The 22102-nt window shown below is 33.9% G+C and overlaps 3 protein-coding genes and 1 pseudogene across 5 annotated transcripts; 2 read left to right on the top strand and 2 right to left on the bottom strand.

Moving 5' to 3' along the window:
* Positions 1-2899: 2899 nt before the first annotated feature.
* On the bottom strand, positions 2900-8409 carry LOC110724494 (protein DYAD-like). The gene is made up of 8 exons (XM_021903916.1): positions 8406-8409; positions 5751-5848; positions 5340-5661; positions 5054-5234; positions 4455-4838; positions 4242-4335; positions 4032-4115; positions 2900-3529 (listed from the first exon to the last, which is right to left on the bottom strand). Exons 1-8 carry the CDS (start codon positions 8407-8409, stop codon positions 2900-2902), a joined length of 1797 nt encoding a protein of 598 aa, XP_021759608.1.
* Positions 8410-8719: 310 nt separating this feature from the next.
* On the bottom strand, positions 8720-13739 carry LOC110724651 (GATA transcription factor 24-like). 3 transcript variants are annotated; one of them, XR_002512029.1, is made up of 8 exons: positions 13198-13739; positions 11742-11846; positions 11475-11608; positions 10473-10577; positions 10161-10266; positions 9413-9526; positions 9273-9329; positions 9161-9178 (listed from the first exon to the last, which is right to left on the bottom strand). XR_002512029.1 is itself a non-coding variant. In XM_021904081.1 (7 exons), exons 1-7 carry the CDS (start codon positions 13483-13485, stop codon positions 9080-9082), a joined length of 894 nt encoding a protein of 297 aa, XP_021759773.1. In that variant the 5' UTR covers positions 13486-13738; the 3' UTR covers positions 8720-9079. The 3 variants fall into 3 exon arrangements, 1 of the variants encoding a protein (XP_021759773.1); XM_021904081.1 differs by lacking the exon at positions 9413-9526 and having other exon boundaries at positions 8720-9178; positions 13198-13738; XR_002512030.1 differs by lacking the exon at positions 9161-9178 and having other exon boundaries at positions 9417-9526.
* A 3340-nt stretch (positions 13740-17079) lies between these two features.
* LOC110724650 lies at positions 17080-19410 on the top strand (annotated as a pseudogene).
* Positions 19411-19677: 267 nt separating this feature from the next.
* On the top strand, positions 19678-21330 carry LOC110724493 (pentatricopeptide repeat-containing protein At1g63330-like). Its single transcript, XM_021903915.1, has one exon. The coding sequence runs from the start codon at positions 19678-19680 to the stop codon at positions 21328-21330; it is 1653 nt and encodes a 550-aa protein (XP_021759607.1).
* Positions 21331-22102: the final 772 nt, after the last annotated feature.

Raw genomic sequence — 22102 nt, 5'->3', positions numbered from 1 at the left:
CGAAATATAGTCCTGGTAGTTTTATTAGTTCCACGATCTTTTTAAATAATCGAAAAGATTTTATAGTAATAGATCAAATTAGATTTTACAATTTGGCGCGAATTATAGTCCTGGTAGTTTTATTAGTTCCACTATTGTTATGGAATATTTTTGAATTATAACTATTTTAAGGGGTATTTTGGGGTTCCACTTAATAAGGCGCGTGGCTAAATTCGCCGTGGCTAACAAAATCATATTAGTGGTATAATATTTCAATTTGGAATAAAATCTCATAGGACAAGACAATTTATCCAAATAAAAAGAGTTCAATAATTACTAGTCAAGTTAAACAATTTAATATTTTATATTAAATATGTTTTTACATAGTATTGATTGTTTTGAGACAATTTAAGTGCAAGTTTTTATATTACTTGTCTACTAATCAATGTTCTCAACTAATTTCATAATTTAGTCAAGCTGTTAAAAAAAATAAAAATAAAAAATAAAAACTAATTACATAATTTCTACAATGAGAAAGAATAGATATATTAAATGAATTTTATTTGTGTTCTAAAATAAACACTCATACATTGTACTATTATTCAACTTAGAGAGATAGAATAGACTAAGTGTTTTCCTTCAGGGGCGGATACAGGCGTCCGCGTAACACCAAGGGTACGCCCTTGCGTACCCTGCATATTCATTAAAAATTATTGAAAAGATACAAAAAATAATACGAAAAAAATCATTATTTACATACCCTGATTATGTATATTTTTTTTTTAACTAGTACACGAAATATATTAAATTACATATCTTATGATACTATTTACAAAAGTAATACTTCGTATGAAGTACTTTGTATCTTATTACGGAGTAGTAATCTTCTAAAATAGAATTATTAAGTTGTTTACCGTTTTAGGAAGCTTAGCTAGTTTCCTAATTGTCATACATAGAAAAAGCTAAGCAAGAGATTGTGAGGATACATGTATATAATTACGCTTATGCCCTAAACTTATCATACTTTGGTCATGTTTAGTAATCAGCTAGAACCTGATTAATATAGTTGGTTGTATTAAGTGATTTGACTAGCTGGTTACATTATTTAGTTGTCAATAGCTGATTGTGTAAAAGTTGCTAATTGTTAAATGTTTATTTAGTGTATTTAATTGGCAAAAATCTAAATGTTTATAAGCTAATTTAAAAAAAAAGCTCTTATAATGAGATTTTTTTAAAGGGTGTTTTGAGCTTAAAAAGCTCTTTTAATAAGTTATTTATCTAACACATAAATTAACTTTTTAAATTGGTTAAATATCGGGCTCAATAAGCTAAAAACTCTTTACCAAATAAGTCCTTTGACCCATTTAAGATTAAACTTTGAAATAAATTAAAAATAGCATGGAATTAATAAATCGTGACTCAATTTGTTTGTATCTACGGTGTAACTAAAAGAAAATAAATTTCCTTCAAAAATAAATAAATAAATAAATATTAAAAATTTAAAATAATTTAACAGCTGATAATTACAGGAATTGTGGGCGTGAGAGTACGTGTTTTGTGTGTCATAAAAGCGGGAAATTGAAATTTTTTGCAAAAATTCGATCGTTATAGTTTTAGGATTGGATGAGAGAATGAGAAAAGTGTGAGATCACTACTGCTACCTGTATACATGTGACTGTTGCCTCCCTTGTTTTGGCAACTTTTGTTTTGGATTTTTCTTTCATCAACATCATGCTAAGCATGCATTATTTAATGGTAATTTACCATAAGATTCACTTTACGAGGAGAACACCTAATGCGAAAAAATATGTTAAAATGTATATACGCAGGACGTAATATGTGCTCAAAATTACCACAGGGTATATATTACGGAGTCCTCGATTACTCATAATATATAGATGTATATCTAGTATATTTGAAAATCAGCTATTGTAAAAAAAAAAAAAAAAAAAAAAATCAGCTAATGATTTACAATTGCAATAAAAAGGTAAAAAAAAAACTATGTTAGTATAACATTTAGTGATGTGTTGTTGATTAAACGAAATAAAGTTGGAAAATTTCTATATCGACAAAATTATGATTAGTTAATGCTTTAAATGTTATGTTTAATTCAGAATTTGATCTCTTTTATACCCAAGTAAGATATTATGATGAGTCTAGATACTAGATACGAATAAGTCGTTATTAGATAATGGGAATGATTCAACGTATTCAATAAATTAGCGAAATTAAGCTTTACCTTGAGAAGCTCGTGAACAAGATCGAAATATTGAAAAGAAAAAAATTATACCGTAAAAGTTAATACTTAATAGTACTCGTAATAGGTAGTTTCATAGTTGGAGTATTAAGCTAAGTTAGACCTCATTAAATTAACCTTGAAAAAGCTAGAAACTCAAGCCCAAAATAAGGTATACGATGAGCCACACTAGTAGTGCTACAATGTAACTTATAGTTATATGGAATTATTTTTACACCTTCTTTTATATACTCCATTTTGATATGCCCATTCCTTTACAAGTTAAAAACTGTATTAGTATTATTAGAGCAAACATATTATATAATTCTCTCTAGAAAGTAGAAAATAGGCTTATTGAGAACAAAAATAATTAAGGGAATTACAAAGACTTCAATGTAATGCTAAGTATATATTTCAGATTCTATATTTCCATTCATGTGAGCCATAAAATGATTTTTCTCATACTATAGTGTTTACATGATCAAAAAATTAAAAATTAACAACAATGTAATTGGTATATAAAACCCATCTTCCTTCTGACAAACCAAAAAATCAGATGCACCAAAAATTTAACCCAAAGTCTACACATTATTAATGAATTAATGACTTCTTAAAGTTTGTTTGTTTGTTTGTTTGTTTTTTTTTTTTAATCTATATGTAAACCAGGAAAAGGGCTACCTTTAATCAAGTCAAGGAAGAAAGAGGGACTTCATTGAGATCAGGAACAAAAGTCTGAACACTACTACTACACCCAGTAGCAGTAGGACTAGAAATACTGTCAATAGTAGTTGACCCTTTGATTGTAGCAATGGAGAAATTCAGAGTGACAGCAGCCCTCATTGCAACCGGTCTCTTCACCGAGGCCGACTGCTGCTGCTCCTGTGGTGGTGGTGGTGGGGGGAAGAGGTAGGAGGGTGGCCTACTAGAGGAGGAAGAGACGGAAGAAGGCGGTGTAGGGTACCCTAGGAGATCTTCAAGATGGACCAACACTTGAGAGGAGGCAGAAGAAGATAAAGAACCCATTTGGGAAGGCCAGAGAAAAGTGCCCAAAGGTTTACAGATTCTGAAGCCACTCTTCAGAATCTGTTTCCTGTTTTTTTCCTTCTTTTCTGTAGCAGATGGTGAAGATTTTGGGGATGGTATCCTTAACTTCTGGGGCACTTTTATCAGTTCTTTCTCTTTGTTCTTCAAATTTTCATCTTCATTAATTACTGTCCTTTTTTTACCCTTATCTGATTCAGTTTTATCCTCTGACAATTGATCTTCACCCCCTTTTTCTTCAGCTACAGATTCCTTCAGCCACCCTATATCCTCCTGAAACAGGAAATAGTGCAGTACCTCTTAGTTTAGTTAGTCAATTTTCTAGCTTTATTATTAATTGAAGTTTTAATCTTAATTAACATTTGGTTAATAAACAAGTATATCTGCATGAATGTGGGGTATATCTGCATGCAATCATGTTGTTATATTATAAAGTTCATAAACTTTATAATATGCCAGAATTGTGTGACATTTTATGAAACAAGGTCCCACATCAATGCTCTTTTCCTATTTGTACAAGTTAGTCATATACACTCCAGAAATTTCAGATTCAACACATTCTACAATAGAATGAAAAAAGTTGTACCAAATCAAGCATTAATTAGCTAGCAACATGATTTGACCAATTTGCATATGATTAACTTCTGAAATCCCACATTAAGACAAGATTATACCAGCATATACATACATGATGAGATTTATGTGCTTAACTGCTTGATCAACTGATTCAAAGTTAATGAAATTGTAAATATAGTCAATTATGGTAATTTGGTACCTCCATTCCAGTAAAGGTCTTGGAGATTTCTAGCAGTTGTTTCTCAATATTGACTTTCCTCTTCATTAGCTCAGCATGTGTTGCCTGCTACCAACATTAACAATTCTGTTAATATATGATTAAGTACTAATCAACTACAAGTCCTTGCATTAAACGGGTGGAAAAAGGAAAGTGTTGCGACTAATCTAAATTGAGGGAGGACTATTATACCTTTAGTGACTTTATTGATTCACCAAAACTTATTGGAGGAACATCTGAAGCCTGGTTGCTTTCTTTCCCTTTTCCTGCCAACTTTTGCATCTCTCTGCTCAATAACAAAATCAGAATTCAGACACAATAGACATTAACACATTGCATCAAATAAAATCAATTACTCATTTAGTACAACTTTACTTAATCACTAATCATCAAATTATAGTCTACCTCTTCATGTCATCAATTTCATCCCTTAGCCCCTTAAGCTGCATAGCACAAACCGGGTCTTGGTTCGGGCAATCACCCGGTTTCCACCCGGGAGGCGGTACCCAATACGGGTCAGTAACACCCGCTAGCTTCCTAGCTTCAATCAAATCAGCACTCTCCAACCAATACTCCATTGCACCTTCCGGGTTATGTCGACGGCGAAACCTCTCCGCCCCACCAGGAGCTAACTTCCCGGCCATATGCTTCAGCAAATGATCCAAAAGACCCGTATCACCGATCAGCTTCCGAGCTTCCGACCTCAAGTCGGGTCGTAAAATCGGTTTACCGGGTCCTGCTCCTTTTTCCTTCAAGATCTTCAACATATTCTTTTCTGCCAACTTATACCTTTGATCAAAACAAACAATATTCAAGTACAATTCCAAAACCCCACTACTTTTTTCACCCTTTTTTTTTTAACATCATCCAACTTCCATAACTAAAACTTCTTCAAAAATCCAAGTACAACAACAACAAACAACTTAAAAAGTACAGAAAAATTACTATGATCAAGAAAAACCAAATTAAAATAAGAATTTCTTGATTAATTTAATAATTTATACCTCTCAATAGTCCATCTATGCTGAGAATCTTTGAACTTCTTCTCAGAAACTACCTTAATCTGATTCTTCTTCATCTTCTTCTTCTTCTCATGATATTTCACCCCTTTAAACTGACATTTTCGCTTTCGAAGAACTCGGGTTTTTTCTGGAACCTTCTCTTCTTCTTTCTCCTCATCTTCACCTTCGTCATCATCGTCATCATCATCTTGTTCTTCCTTTTTTTCATCCTCCATTGAAGCTTCTACTGTGAGCTCAGTAGGCAATTTTTGCGCCAATTTTTTCTGACGCTCTGATCTCTGTTTACTATAGATTGTTGTTCTTCGACGCTTTTCCCATTTGATTTCCAACCCATTATTCGAAACATGATGATCATCTTCTTCATCATCATCATCATGAACCCAGAAACTTCGATTTCCTCTTTGAGCAGTAAACTCATCAAATGAAATTTTCTGGGTGAGTAATTTTTTACCCAAATTCAAACTCATTACATAATGTTCATCTAAATTTGGTTGAATCAATCCATTTTTTTTCACACCTCCAAAAAAAATTTCCAGAGATTGAATACTCGGAAACACCACTGTTATATCATCATCACTCTTATGATTCACCTGAAATTTAATTTATCACCAAAAAATTAAAATCCAGAAAATAGGAAAATCAGTTGAGTATTAGATGAAATTTGAGCAAAAAATCTTACAAAAACAGCTTTTATTGAGTTGAATGCAGCTGGGATTTTAGTGTTTGAGTGACGATTAAGCTTATAAACAGAACCCATTTCAATCTCCATATCAAAATCTGAAAAATACATTCCGAAATTCATACTCAGAATCTAAAAATGAAGCACAAAAATAAGAATTAATGGTGAAATTAGTAAAAGGGAGTAGAAATTTTACCAGAAAAAAGAGTAAAACAGGGGGAAAAAAATCAGAGAAACTTGCTGAAATGAATAAAATTTCTGGGCAAAAAAATGAGGATTTCTACTTATTTTCAGCTCATTTATGAACCAAAAACAAAACCCAGATCAAAAAATAAACCCCAAATAAAAAATTATGAAGAATTTTACACAAAAAACAAAAACCCAAATAAAATTTTGCTTTCTCTCTCCAAATTATAGATGAAATTCTCTGAAAAAGTAAGATTTGAGTGAGCCCGTGTGTTGGGGGCGTGTAAAAACGAAGAATGTGAAATACAATTCACTGAAAAATGGAATGATTAGAGTTTTAGAGAGAGAAAGAGAAAGAGAATCAAAGTTTTTTTTGGGGGGGAGGTTTTTGGACAGAAAATAGGAAGAAGAGGCGCGTGAGAAATACGCGCGTGGGGGTTTAAGGAGGGTTTAGGGAAAGGTGGGTAAAGTGGTTGAGAAATGGCGCGTGAAAGTGTAACAGAATTAAGGAGACATAACAGAATGTAAGAGTATTGGGATTGGTGGAATGGCTGTAAATAATTCAGATTTTGTTGTGTGATTGTGCGTGGGTGTGGGTGTGGGTGTGGGTGTGTGTGAGTGTGTGCATGTTTATGAAATTGGGTGTGTATAATTTAATTACTTTGTAATGATTTTGTGATTTGTATAAGAAAAAGGATTTTGATTATTGTAAGTAATTTATATGCAATTGTTATTGTGTAGTGTTATGTTACTTGGACTCGTGTACCCATGTCCGATACGGGTACGTGTTTAAGCGTTTGACTAGGCTATTTTGTGAAAAAATTTCATAATTTTGAACTAAAAGTGAAGTGTCTGAGTGTTACGTGAGGTGAAATGAAGAGTCTGAGTAATATAGGTGTAATGCGTTATAAATAGGGTAATGGATCAGAAATGTATAACAACATTATGTATTGATCGATAACATATATAAGTGAACAATTAAGTATGAGATTATTTTGTTTCAAAAAAAAAAAAAAAGGTATGGAATTATTTAGTTTGGCTTCAATATGAGAGTGAGAGATAAGCATAGAGATTGAAGATTGAGGTACATGTTAAATAACGATAACACACTAATATAAAACGAAATTGATTATATCATGTCACAAAATAGGCAACCAAAAATTTTCAAGTACAACTATTTAAGGGTTTAATTTCTTTGGAACCATTTTCCTTATAATTTTCTTTTAATTGCTTTCGAGTTCCTAACATATGTACATATGCATAGCAACAATAAACTTACTTCATCCTTTTTCAAAAATAGTAGACATTTTATAAGGAAAAATTAACAACAAATATCTCAACTATGGGTGAATTTTTTAAAAGGTCTCACCTTTCAATTAACTACGGGCAGTCCCAATTGTAACAATTTCTTCACAGAATATTCCTATATGACTTGTTACCTATTAAATCGGTAATATTTTTTAATTTAATGATTTACCCTCAATCTCTATCCTTTCAGGGAAAAACCACCACAACTCCTAGTCTCCACTCTCCACACTTTAACCACCAATCTACCACCCCAATCGTCACTACATCCATCTTCTTCTACCTCCTTTTATCTCCTCCTCTTATAGCATCTAAGTTTACTCAGTTATGGGCCTATGGCAAATGGCGACGATTTTCGGCCCTGATCCATCTCACCCTAATCCAGGCCATCTAAGTTTACAATTGTCAAAAATGGACTCGATTTGGTTACAATCTAAGAAAAACCAATGTGATTAAAAAAAAGTACATATTTAAACTGTCTATACACTAACCTCTAATAAATCATAATCTGACAAAATCCTGACTAATTGGACCTAAGTCTCACCCAACCATAGACTCCATTTGACAACTCTACCTATTAAAGGGATATGACTATATGAGGTGATCAATAATTCTTACAAATTCATAGGAAATTGGCTAGATTACCGGTAAAGGCCTTTTGCACTTTGAGAGTTTGAGTAGATAATATTGGTGGGTCTTAACAGTGATCTTTTCGAACTGTAAGTCAAGTACATGAATATATGGATCCAACTATTCCATATCACATACCAAGTACAACTATAAAGTTACCGCCATATATACATTTTAATTTTTAAGGTAAACCAGCATTTCCTTCAAGAAGCAAATTATTATCCTGGGCTGAATTCATGAGAAATTATATTTGCAGGGTGAGTCCAAAGTGCCGAAATATATAGTTACATAAATCTCAGGATGGTACATGAAGCAAAATATAATGAGTATCTCACCTTTGGCTTCTCTATAAAAATAAAAATGCAAACATAACACCTATGTTACACGGACTCTGCATTTCACCTCAAGTACTTATGTTGGACCCTCAACATTCAAACATGGGTATGACACTTGGACACTTCACTTTTGTTTCAAAACCATTGACCCTTTTTTTTTTTTCCACAAAATAGCCAAGTCGGACGCTTTAACACATACCCATGTCGGAAATGGGTGTGCGAGTCCATGTAACATAGCACAGCATTAAATATCCTAATCAGAGATTGCCTTCAGTACATTATTAGCATGCAACTTCTGCACCAAACAGGCAAAACAAATTGGTAGGAGCAATCGGCATGTCATAAAATGGCTGACGAGTAACGCACTAAGACTCGCATTAAGGCTAATAATTCTTTTAGGCTACTAATGGTTAAGGCATAATTTAGACTCAATGCTCAAACAATTACCTAAGATTGTAAGAATATAGAATTAAGGTGAGGTAACATACTCAAAATTACTGAACACTTTAATACTAAGGAAAAACGAAAAAGAGTTGCTGTAAATTTACAGAACGACCACCTGTAATGGTATTGATCATGCTCATGTTTTTAGATAAATAGACACAGCTAGAAAGACAGCTGGAAAGTCTGATTTCAGATTTATAGCTAACTATGCTGATCATTAAGTACAAAATATCATGTCAATAGTGTCAACATGCTATCCGATGTTCTGAGTGTTTCATAATGCATTTTGTAAAAAGTTGATTGTGTATTAATAAATTAAAGCTGCGTCATATCTGTACAGTCGCCAAGGAATATCAAGCACTATGCACTAAGCCCTGGATGGCAACAGCAGTAGCAGCATTCCCGTGAAAACAACAGTAGACGAGAGTGTTAATGTTGTGCGATTAGTGCTGTACTATCATTTTCTCCGAAATTGACATATTTGGCCTCTCCAAGTATATCAGTTGCTCTATAAGGAGATTCACCAGTCTGGAACACAAAAAAGAAACAACGCTGTGATGTTTCAACATTCTTTAAAAACGGTTAAGAGAGAAGCTGAAACCAACAAAACTAGAAAATATACCAGTTCACTAGGCATAATATATGGATCTTGTTTCTTTGAAAGATCCCTCAAAGTACCCTGCAAAAAATTCAAATTTAGTCATACAACGGAACCAAGAGAACAGTGTTGAGCATTCCAGAAATTCAGAATGAAAATGATACCCACTAGACAAACTACAGCAGCAGAACCACAAATCTGAAATTTGTTTTCTACTGCACAAGCACGGTGTTGATTACACCAATGGCCGCAAATACATTTGGTTAGGATCTTGGTTCCTGAGAATGAAGGACAGAATATCACATGGACCACAGCACTTCACTAACAAAATCATTATGCGTTTCTAGGGTAACAATGGTATTCAATTTTAGTCTCTCTGTAATACATTCTTTTTCTTTCCAGTTGACTTGTACATGGAAAATTCTTTTTCTCTCCAGTATTCTTGACTTGTACAAAGACATAACAAACATCAATGTCCTTTTAATATACTTATTATAGATTTCTTAGTGTTGCTTAAAAGACATGTGCAATTAGCTATGAACACAGATGAAGCCAAACTCTCCCACAGCAAGTGACAAACAGAGAAGTATTCCCCCCAAAAGAACTTGCACAAATGCCAAAGGGCTCAGCACTCAACAATTCTGAAAGGCTTGACAAGAAGGAAATGAAGAAGATTACTTCTTACAAAAGGGACATAGGATTTTGAACTCTGACTAATTCGCCACATAAGATTGGCAATAAAAACCACAAATTACACAGCCCATCACAATCTACTGAACACTGAAAATAAAATAAGTCATTCATCATGCAGCATATTTAAAGTAGTTACATGCAAAGAGCATTACCAGATAGAGGAAACAAGCGATCAAATTAGCAACAAAATGGACAACTTAGATTAAAAAGAATGTTAACCTTATTTGACCATACAAGTCCACATGCATTACAAAGAGTCCTAGGCCCATTTGGTCCACGTCGCATCATTGGTGTTGAAGTTGAACTAATTCCACAATGTGTACAACTACAAAGAGCGAAGGACAAAGGAACGGATTAATACATAAACAGCAAATAAAGAGGTATACAACTGGACACGAAGCTAACAGCTTCTACAACAATTTGAAATGAGACCTTATGACAATTTCTCCGAAAAAAGAAAATGTTGCCAATGAAAGGCTAGTATTTCTATGGATACATCATTATAAAAAAAATAAAAACAAGGGAACATACAATGTTTCTATCTGTGTGTCATCAGGACCTGAATCTTGTGCATTACAGCCAGAAGATTCATCCCCCTTCTTTGAAGATGTAAATTGTCCCTTGCTACGGGGCTGCCTGTCATTGAAACAAATAGCAGACACAAATGAAAACAATAAAATAAAATAAATAAAAACATCTACAGCTTACGAGATTATAGAATGTAGTCAATATACATTAGATATAATTTTATAGACAAGGTGTGGCACAGCAATACAACATATTCAAACAATTTTTTCTCCATGTTTTACATTAGTTAAAGTGCAAGATCATATCTACACACAAAACACCATATTCAACTTGAACAATAATGAATGCCATCCTAAGCTTTTCCAATTAAATTTTTGATTCCTTGGTGATCAAGTGCCTGATATACAGCTATAAGCACCACTTTTGCTTAGTTGATATAATACATGTACAGCATCAAGTGCCTGATCATACACTTGAAAAGTTGAAAGGCACTTATTTACAGGCAATATAGACAATACTGAAAGACAACTCGCTATAATTTTTAAGTTCTTAGAAGATCAAGGCTTCTCATTATGAATCACAACCATATAAAACATCTTGAAAGAGTCTATGACACTATTAAACATTAGAAAATTAGAATATTAAGTCAAAGACTTACGAGAATCCTATCTTAAACAGTAGAAAGAAAGTGAAAGCAGCCTAAAGTAACAGTCAATTGGAAAAAAAAAAAAAAAAAAAAAAAAAAAAAAAAAAAAAAAAAAAACCGTACAAGCTTTCATCTTAGCATGAAGAAAATGTCCCAACGATATATTTAACATAATTGTACGATCAGAATGCATCAAGACACGAGAAAATGCCTAGTAACATATAACATAAACTTCAAAGATGACTGAAACTTTTAGACACTTTGTTTTCCTCAAGCACCGGTTTATTATCTAACAAGAAGTCCAATAATATTATTAATACATGCAACAAGGGACAAGAAGTCCATGTCCAATAACATACCTCTGTGCCACTTCTTTCCGAACACTATACCTAATTAACTTATCAAAGCGGCGTTCTTTCCTCTTTTGGCGAAATCTATTTAAAGATGCCTCTCGCTGTGGTAGACTGCTGCGTCCTGGAAATACCATCATATCCTGCAACAAGCCAACAAGGGACAATTATTAGGGACAATTATTTACATGCAAGATACACACATAAAAATATTAGTGCAATATATAATCTACCAAGATATGATTTATTGGGGAAAAAAAAAAAAAAAAAGAATACCGGCTGGTTCATATGTGATACTTGCGGTAGTTCTGCACCTTGTGAAACTGAAGATGGTGCACTTCCCCCCACATTCCCTCCTAACACCAATAAAACAGCTTCAACCTGAAGCAATCAAATAAATTTGAGATACACATAATAGACAAAGCCTCCAAAATTCATAAGTTTTGGAGACACTAGACATATAGCTCATAGAGGTTTTAAAAAAAAAAAGTCTTGGAACCTACAAAAGAAGTATGATTGTTACAAATCATCCAAAATCAGCTTTAAGGTCTTTATCAGTGGAATGGGAGTATAACTTATAGATTATACTAAGATGAAGTTTCAACATATGAAAAACAAAACATTGACAAAGCACTATTCTTGGTCAGCAAAACCATCCAAAAAGTAAAAATGAATTATTGAGAAAAATAAACATCATTTAGCATTGATGTATAATTGATACTAAATGAGATACCATTATTAGACTTGTGTAGTCTACATTGATATACTTCTCATTGTAACATAACAAAGTAAAAGTACTTTTAAATAGGCATGTATACACAGTCTAACTCTTCTAATCACGAAAGGTTCTTCTAGTTAACACCAACTAAAGGCTTTTGAACAACATATGAATGATATAGCTTCACATCAAACAACAGAGGACAGTATATTGAGCAAATAGATTCAGTCTATCTTACCTAAGGGTTACCCTTTCAGCTACATTGATATAGAATATATGAACTAATCAAATCCTACTGAATATTTCTTTTTAAAGATTGAGGCTAAGCTGAGCTAAAGCAAATTGGCTTACATGTACGACAGCCAAGTAGGCTTGCACTGAAAGCCAAAAGATCTCATAAAACCATTATTTTACCTCTTTTCCCTAATCTTATTGCTTTCTCCAAAAATTCAAGTGTCACACCACACACAAATACACCAAAGTCCAAAAAAGTTGAATATATTTCAAAGCATAAACTATACAGATGGTATCATCAGATTACCCTTAACACCAAAGCTTAACTCACCAAAAATCAAACAAATATTCCAACTCCCTAAATCTTTGCAAATTAGCTAATTTCACCGAAATTACTTTCCCTTTCATCCAAAATTAAATATCATCACATTACAATCTTACACTAACAAACCAACTTGTTAAGAAAGTGAGGTCATGATCATCAAGATATGATGATAATACTAATACAATTCCCGGGAGAAAAAAATTAAAGAAAAAAAAAAATTCCCCCTTGATTTTCTAACAAATCCCTTCAAAATAAACTGCTAAAAAAACATTGAAAATAAAAATTGAACCCATAAAACACAAGCAATCATCTTAAATTTCCAAGCTCCAACCATTAAATTAGCAAAATAATCAAACTTTACTTCTAAATCAATCCACAATCAAACATGAATAAATTCACATTATATAAAAATTAAAATTAAATAAAAAGGAGATAAAAAACAAATTATATTATACCTTATCAGGAGTGACAGAATCAAAAACATAAACTTGGCCACGAAACGAAAGTGTGAGCTGATCAGATCCTTCAATCTTCCCATAATTATCAACAGCATAAATTGAATCTCCTTCGAAAGGAACAGAACCATCGTCAGAACATCGTTGCTGATTATGGCGATGATAATGATCATCAATGGAGTCTTCAACCCCCTGAACGATGTCGTTTTCATCAATCAAAGTCTGAGGTTCCTGTAAATGATTGGGAGAAGACGATGACACGCTCATATGCTGCTCATGACCGTACATTTTGGGGGAATTTTTGAATTAGATTGATTTGAATAAATTAGGGTTTTGATATGGCATCAAATTATAGAGATAATTGGAGAAAAGGGAGCTCCTTATTGTTGAAATTATACAGACATGGAACAAACCCTAACCCTAATTTCGAAAAATTGGGGGAATGTTGAGAGTGGGTTCTTGGAGTGAAGAGTGAGGAAGAGAGAAAATGGGAATTTGTGTTTTTTGAGGAGAGAGAAACAGAATTTTTAAATAATTATGAAACTAAAGGCGGGTGAAATTACTGTTAAAAATAATTAAATTTATTAAAGGTTCAATATTAATTGTACTTTTATTTTTCTCCTCAAAAAATATTAAAATAAAAAAAAATTGCACTTTTAATCTCTAAAGAAAAAAATGTGTGCTTTAATTTTTTTTTTTGGTCTTTGTACTTTAACGAGACTAACCCTAAAATCACGCAAGTAGTGTGTGCTTTGTGGTACTAATCACTTAATTGGAATTAAAAGATGGCAAATTCGCAATAGGTCGGTCATCCCATGCTCAATGTAAGGTACGACATGTTATTGTGTGTGTCGAGTCGTAGGTTGTACTCAAATTATTATTTTTGAAAAGTGTAATAGTGTAAGATAAAAAACATCGAATAAGTAAAATTTGGCCTAATCATATAAGCACGCTATGACTATTGACTCAAAAAATCACGTTAGCTCATATCATTCAACATGTGGATAACCGATAATCGGATAGGGGCTAGGGAGTAGGTCGAGGCATGCAAACCCTAAGTTACAACTCTTACAAGCTTGACACTAGATAAATACAACATGGCTCAAAACCATCTTTAAATGGAGCTATATTGTTCATCCTTCCATCAACATTAGGTTTAGTGGTGGCTAGGACTCGGGTTGAACATATCATGGTTCCTAATTGTACACCTGATCTCGATCTCTAACTCTATTTATACATAGTCAAACTTTTTTTTTTTCTTTGTAATGATATATGCAACCAATATTGATTAGAATTGCATTTGATACTTAAGATACCCATACCTCCTAACTTGATTAGGAACTGTATCACAAAATCATGCATTGATTGTTACATTTAATAATTAATTGATTCATTTGTTGCAGCTTGGAATAATGAATAATGCAACTCTAGATTCATTGGTTTTACCCGAATGATTGCATATTGAGGAAGGCTAGATGTCAGCTCATTATTAGCTAACTTTAAACTTTGATATGGAGTATCTTTTATCATCAAAAGACTTTAGTATTTCAATTCCTTGATTTAGGAGCATGCACTTTATTGGATTTCGATTTTGGATTACATTAACCAAAATTATTCATGTTCTTCAAGTTATTTTTTTACTTCATTTTTCCATAATATGTCTAAAACAAATTTATCCCTAAAATTTAGACATAGTTGCAATCAACGCTTCGTACTCGAGATTTGGTTTAGCAAGCCGGTTTAGGTTCATAATAATTGGTCGTGTTTTGCCAATAAAAATGCTTAATTTCTTAATTGGCAAAAACTTATACAATACAACAATTATATTGAATACAATCAAAATGACAAAGTCGCGACTCCAAATCTTATAAAAGTGTATTTACAAAGGAGTGACTTTTATGTGATTTCAGGTAGCTAAAATCTATTGTATACAATAAACGCGTAGTACATGCCAATAAAAGACTTCAAATTTGAAAACGACCCTTTCATGTTTGCTTTTTATTTTTTCCCTGCTATTAAACTATACTGCAATTTAGAGCACTAGCTGGACATCCTTTTCAATTCATGACCAAATGCTATCATTGAGTGAAATAATTGCAAAGGGTGCATGAATATAAATATTTTAGCTTATCTGTCTAGCGTTCCTAACAAAGTCTATGTGGCACTAGACCCCTTCATTGCGCCACATCATCCACTCAACTTCTTATTATGTCATCACCCGCAAATAAAAGTATTTCACAATATTTGAACATGCAACCTCTAATTCTAGAACTAAGCGTCTAGGCACCAAACTATTTGATATTTTGTGTTACTCTTTGATACAAAATGTTAATATGTATAACAAATTTAATTGCAAGAAAAAAGGTAATAACCCAAGACATCGACAGGACCCAAATACTAGTTACATCTCGAATTTGTGTTTATTTAAAAGAAAAAAGAAAAAAACACCTTCACTTTTGTTATCTGAACCTAAATAATACATATAAACCTATCAAGTCTTTTTACAAATTCTTGCACATTTTATGGATTGATTGCCTTGCTTCTGCAAGAAAAGGGTTCATCTCAATTTTTGCTGTTTACAATACAATTCATGACAAATAAAATATAATACATCAAACCAGTGGCGTATCCAGGAATTCCGAACTGTGGGTTCGAAATCTTACAAAAAAAAAAAACGATGATCATATTTTGATTAAAAATTCAATACATAAATCAAATTTTTATCACGGATGAATTACACAATAAAAAAAATAAAAAAAAAACCTACAAAAACATTCTTCGAGTTTTCCTACTTTGAAAGCGTGCTAATACATCATCATCACTAACTCTTGCAAATAAGTCTCTCTCAAGATAAGTAACTAAACTATCATTCAATAGTTGATCACCCGTACTATTCCGCAACTTATTTTTTACATAATACACAATTAATTATCAATTAAAATCACAAGTCCCCAATAAACACAAATTTGACAATATAAACTTCTTCTAATTATCAAATTTCAATTAACAGAACAAGTAAAATTTTATTTCAAAAAAAAAACAAGTAATTTTTTTTTAATTCTAACTTCTAAGTTTCTACAATTCAATTTCTCAACAATTCAAGAATTCAACAATATATCAAAACCATAAACCAATTTAAAAAATAAAACAAGCAAACCAAGATTAAGAATTAATAGGAGTAGAGGAATAAGAGATTAAGAGGACTCACAATTGTAGAAGAACTCTGAAGTCTGAATTCAGAACAGTCGTCCCTCGTCCGTGTCTCCGTCACTCCGTGAGGTCGTCAGTGCTCCCGGTCGCCGGTTGGTGTCTCGGTGTGCGGTGCTGCGGCGGCTAGTGGCTAGGGTCATAGGGTGTCAAGGTTAGGGTTTTGGTGAAAATAAGAAATGTCGATGTTTGATTTCTGAAATCTGAAATTTGAATGTAAGGAGTAAAAGAACAAAAAAAAAAAGAGTACAAAAAAAGAGGGCAATAGGAGTCGAACCTAAGACATTAAAAGGGCGCGCTGCTCTATTATTCAAAGCCTTACCAATGCACCAAACTTACCCATGTGATTATTATTCTCACAGAAATTGTATTAACCCTTTTTCTTTTTTTTTTTTTAAAAAAAAATTAAAACTTATAATTTTTTTTCCAAAAAATCTGTGGGTTCAATGAACCCCCTTGAACCCCCCCTAGATCCGCCCCTGCATCAAACTAAGAAATAAAATGAAAATGTTTAGTAATTAGGAGCCTATTCTACTATTTTAGTGTTGCTATTTGAATACTCTACTTGATCTTTAATTTCCATATTAGCTGCTTGATCTAGAATACTTGTGTAATACAAAGTATGTTTTAATCTTGTTTAGATATAATATGATCATATGGGATTACTAAAAACAGCTATTACACAATCAGATTTCTGTCAATGATTTGGAAGATCAATGTAATGCCTATAATATTCTGCAAAATTCGTCTTTCTTGATTATAATAGCATTATCATATCAACCCATATCAATTTGGTAAGATATGTTTTCTTTTGACCAAACAAAGAGAACTATAATCTTGTATTACATCCTAGTTGTCTTAGAGTTCATCTAACTATGGCACCCAACTTTAGCATATTAGTCAAAGACAGCGTTGTATTAAATTGACATCAGTTTGGTAAAGCGTTGTATGAATACCCTCGATTCCCTGACTTACATATATCGATCTACTACAATCGTGATTTTGCATAGCCATGGAGAAATGCTCGTCTCTTAAGGTTGTTGTGATTCCGTGGCTAGCCATGGGACACTTGATACCGTTCCTAGAACTCTCCAAGTGCTTAGCTAAGAAGGGTGTTACTGTGTTTTTCATAACAACAACTAAGAATATCAAAAGACTACCAAAAATTCCAGCAAATTTGTTGTCTTTCATAAACTTGATTAGCATCCCTCTGCCTCATCTTGATCGCGTTCCTGATGATGCAGAGTCCTCTATGGATGTGCCTGGCACTTTGCAGCCCCTTTTGAAGAGCAGGTTCGATTTGTTGGAAGGTCCAATCACTGCTTTCTTAGAAGAGGTAAGATAAGAGTAAACTTTTTGACTTTAGAGCTCAATTTTGATCTTTAGTTATTCTTGTTAGTTTCAATGTTAGTAGTATCTTCATATGATTTATTGTTTCATAGATTTAGTTGTTGCAAAACTAGATCAGAAATTGCTCATTGTGAGTTTTTGACAATTGATTTCGAAAGTTGGGAGTTGGCCTGGAAGAATAGGAGGATCTTTAGTCCTTACTGAGTAGTTTGAGTCAATGTTGTAGGTGAGACCAGATTGGATTCTCTATGATTTCACTTCTTATTGGATCTCCCCAATTGCTGCTAAAATTGGCTCTTCTTGTGCATACTTGGCTTTGTTCAATGCCGCGACTTTGTCATTCATGGGACCCCCAGCCGAACTCTTAGCTAACACTCGATTAGCCCCTGAAGATTTTACTGTGGTTCCTGATTGGATTCCTTTTGAATCAGACATTGCTTATAGGCTTCATGAGGTGATGAAGTTCATGCATTCAGTTGATGCAGATATCGCAACACCAGATACAGTACGGTTTGGTGCTTCTATTGCAGGATGTGATGTTGTATGTATCAGAACATTGCCTGTGTTTGAACCTACATGGCTTGAGCTCCTTAGTAAGCTCTATGAAAAAACAATACTCCCTATTGGTTGTCTTTTTCCTGATTTTTTGGTTGATGGTGAACAATCAGACAACGACGAATGGATGTTGCTTAAGAAGTGGTTAGACCAGCAGAAATCAGATTCTGTGCTGTATGTTGCACTTGGGAGTGAGTCTACTATAAGTCAAGAAGAACTCGAGGAATTGGCTTTTGGCTTGGAGCTATCCGGTATACCATTTATCTTGGTCCTCCGCGATCCACCTGGATTGGCTAAAAATGTGTTGGATATGCTTCCAGAAGGGTTCAAAGAACGAGTAGCTAATCGAGGGCTGGTTCACCTAGGCTGGGCTCCGCAGTTGAAGATATAAGTCACCCCTCAATTCGCGGTTTTTTCACACATTGTGGGTGGAACTCAGTGGTTGAAGGTCTTGGACTTGGGCGCGTGATGGTACTTTTCCCTGTGATGAATGACCAAGGGCTGATTGCTAGATTGTTGGTGGGGAAAGGACTTGGGGTGGAAGTTGCACGCGACGAGCAAGACGGGTTGTTAAGAAGGGAGTTTGTGGCCAAGGCAGTGCGGTTGGCAATGGTTGAGAAAGAGGGTGAAGCATTAAGGACCAAGTGTAGGAGAATGAAAGATGTTTTTGGTGATAAGAACTTGAGTGGTCAGTATATTGAGGACTTTATCCATTATCTAGTCTAGAAGAAAACAAGAAGTGAAATTGATGATGTTTAGTACTTTGTAGATCACTATAATCTATTCAAGGTATAGAATATTGCTCGGTTTGAATACAATTCATTAGTTGGCTAAGATTATTAGCTCAAGAAAGTAATAAACAAGGAAATATGAAAGTACTTGGTGGTTTTGATACATGTTCAACTATCTATCGGGTTTCTTTGGGGAAATCTAGATTAATTACATAATATGTTTTAAATAAATAGTGATCTCATTGTATTTTCATTTCGTGTAGTAGTAAATTAGACAAAACAAGTAAAGTTATATCTTGTAACATTGGACCAAAGCACGTAAAGCCAAAAAGTTGTCTAAAATGCATCATTTCTAGTTCTCCTTTTGTGATTAATAATTGTAAAATTTGTTATATACAGCCAGACCCTAACGTTAATTTTTGTTCTTTATTTTAATGATAAAATAAAAAACAATCATCAAAATGAGAACAAATATTCATGGATGTACGATATACCCGAGTGTATATAACAACCTCTCTAAACTTAGTACGGAGTTTCTCCTTATCAAGTATGATGTTGCGATGTTGGATAGAGAGAGAAACGAAGGAAGTAATAACAAACTTCAACCACCATAACTGAAACTTGAACTATACCACTCATGAGATTTCCCGCCTCCACTTTCTCTCTCTTCCTCCACCATCACCACCACCACCAACAGCAGATCCGACAACTCGCTTTCTCTCTCTTCTACTCAACAACCGCTAAACCTAACTACCAACCACCCATCAAAACCAACCAATCATACCCAAATCATTTTATCCCCCAATTTTTCTCCCTCGCTAAAACCCTAACTCAAAACCCTAGAAATTTCAAAGCCCTTTCCCAATTGGATTTTCTTTTATCCCATTCCAAATTGTTCGATTCTGTTACTTCGGTTGCAATTATTGAGGGTCTTTGCCGATTGAAGAAGCTCAATCGGGCAAAAGCTGTGTTCTTGCATTTGAAGGACAATTTGAAGGTATCCCCTTATTTTGCATTTAGTTTAGTTTTTGATTGTATGTTTAAAGATGAGAAATTAGATGATGTTGAAGTTCAATGGGGTGAGATTAGTAATGGGTATGAAATTAATTTGACAGATTATGTGATTTATGTGTGTAAATGTGGTGATTTGGATGAGATTAAGGATGTATGTGAGAGAATTTGGATGGGTAGTAGGGTTTTAGGGAGGCAGAGTTTTGTGGCTTTGATTGGGGTTTTGTGTAGATGTAATGAGGGTTCGATGGCAAAATCGGTGCTTCATGAAATGTATTGTAGGGGATTTAGGGTTGATGATGTTACATACATTGTTTTATTTCAATGTTTATGTAGAAATGGGGATTTGGATTCAGCTGATTGGGTACTTAGGAAAATGGTTAAAGGGGGTTTTGATGTTGATGTGTGTGTATATGGAAGCTTCATGCATGGTTTATGTAAAGAAGGAAAGTTCCGGGAGGCGAGGAAGTTGTTTGACAAGTTGATAAAGAGAGATGGTGTTAGTGGGTCTAAAGCCGCGTTCTTGAAGGAGAGGAGGAGGGCGATTTTTCAGCTGAATTATAAGGGAGAAATTCCTGAAATGATGGTATATGAGATGTATTTTCGCTCTTTGTGTGCTGTGGGAAAGCTTGATGATGCGGAATTGTTGTTGAAGAAGATGATGAAAAAGAGGTCTATGGCACAGGTTTGTGTATATGGATCTTTCATCAAAGCGCTGTTTAGGGTTGGAAGAGAGGAAGACGCTCTCAAGTTCTTCCATGTTGAGTGCAAGAAGGGGCTCGTTTGCTCTGATGATCTTGCAAGATATGTCTTTGTGCAGCTGTGCAATAAAGGTGAAGTTGACAGTGCTATAAAGGTTTTCAATGAACTCTCTAGGAAAGGCGCGTTTATCAACACTGTCATTCATTGTAATTGTTTGTTGCGTAGTCTCTGGGTTGCAGGGAGGAAATTGGAAGCAGAGAAATATTTTGAAAGGATGAACCACGGGGACCTGGCACCTCCAAATTTAGCGACATACAGACTTATGGTTTGCGGATTTTGCAATGGGGGTAATGAAAGAAAAGCACTTGATATGTTTGAAGAAATGCTGTCAAAAAATATCCCTATAGATAGGTTCATATGTGAAACTCTTCTTACTTCACTCTGCAACCAAGGACGGCTTGCAGAAGCATATAAATACCTTGACGCCATGACTAGAAGTGGCTCTTTAGTTTCGTATACAGTTTGGAAAAGGATGTTTTATTCGTTGGTCAGCAATGAAGAGCAGCTCTTTGATTAGCAATAGATAAGGAATGAAAACATGTTAAGATTTAGATCTGATATTAGAGTATATTTACAAACTTTAGACTGAGTAGTGTCCTTGATCCATATCAACCCCTCATGAGAGTCATGGCTACACTCAACTTGATAGCATCAAAGGGTATGGAGACCATACAGGCAGAAAAACTGCATTTAACCACGTTACTTTCATTTCTGGTAAACATAATAGAATCAGAATATCTATCTAATCAGCAAATTCTAATAGCCGCGATAATAAGTCGCAATTTTAAACTTTACTCAATCGGTTAATCCAACCTGAATTTAAATTCTGTTGACATACTTTGAATTAAGTTAGAACCGTTGTTGGAAGGGTGTACTGTGATACCTTTATGATTCTCCATGATTTTTAGTAGGAATTTTCTTTTCTTTTTTTAATACATTGCAAAATAATATACTACTCCATCGTACCACTGAACAGAGTATAATATCATGTAGCCCTGTATCAATCACTACGCTGTGTTTTTATCGAAAAATACGAAAAAGAAGAAAGAAAATTTGATGAAATATTGGACTCTAGCGTAGCTTACTATTGGCTTGAGGCAAATTATGACCATCGTATAGCAGAAGCAGCAAAGTACTTGAACTTGAGAAAAAGTACTAGAGCCAGAGAAGGTCTTACATCAGCCTAGATGAGTAGATGGTCACAAGTCTCACAACCTTAAATTATTACGAGCTGAGACAATAAAAAATTCTAAAGGACTAAAGAACCAAAAAAAGCAAAATCACCAATA

The sequence above is a fragment of the Chenopodium quinoa genome, unplaced genomic scaffold (assembly GCF_001683475.1).
Source record: "Chenopodium quinoa cultivar QQ74 unplaced genomic scaffold, ASM168347v1, whole genome shotgun sequence".
Lineage (NCBI taxonomy): Eukaryota > Viridiplantae > Streptophyta > Magnoliopsida > Caryophyllales > Amaranthaceae > Chenopodium > Chenopodium quinoa.
The sequence above is the reverse complement of the archived record's forward strand: the minus strand, read 5'-3'. Positions and strand labels throughout refer to the sequence as shown.

Excerpts from the sequence above, each read along its gene's own strand:
- LOC110724494 (XM_021903916.1), bottom strand. Across the intron at positions 5,235-5,339 it reads TAGTAAACAGAGATCAGAGC|GTGAAGATGAGGAGAAAGAA; the intron begins GTCAGAAAAAAT and ends ATGATGACGAAG. Across the intron at positions 4,116-4,241 it reads AATCAATAAAGTCACTAAAG|GCAACACATGCTGAGCTAAT; the intron begins GTATAATAGTCC and ends TGTTGGTAGCAG.
- LOC110724651 (XM_021904081.1), bottom strand. The coding sequence starts at position 13,485 with ATGTACGGTCATGAGCAGCATATGAGCGTGTCATCGTCTTCTCCCAAT. Across the intron at positions 10,578-11,474 it reads CGGAAAGAAGTGGCACAGAG|GCAGCCCCGTAGCAAGGGAC; the intron begins GTATGTTATTGG and ends TTTCAATGACAG. Across the intron at positions 9,330-10,160 it reads GACTTGTATGGTCAAATAAG|GGTACTTTGAGGGATCTTTC; the intron begins GTTAACATTCTT and ends AATTTTTTGCAG.
- LOC110724493 (XM_021903915.1), top strand. The coding sequence starts at position 19,678 with ATGAGATTTCCCGCCTCCACTTTCTCTCTCTTCCTCCACCATCACCAC.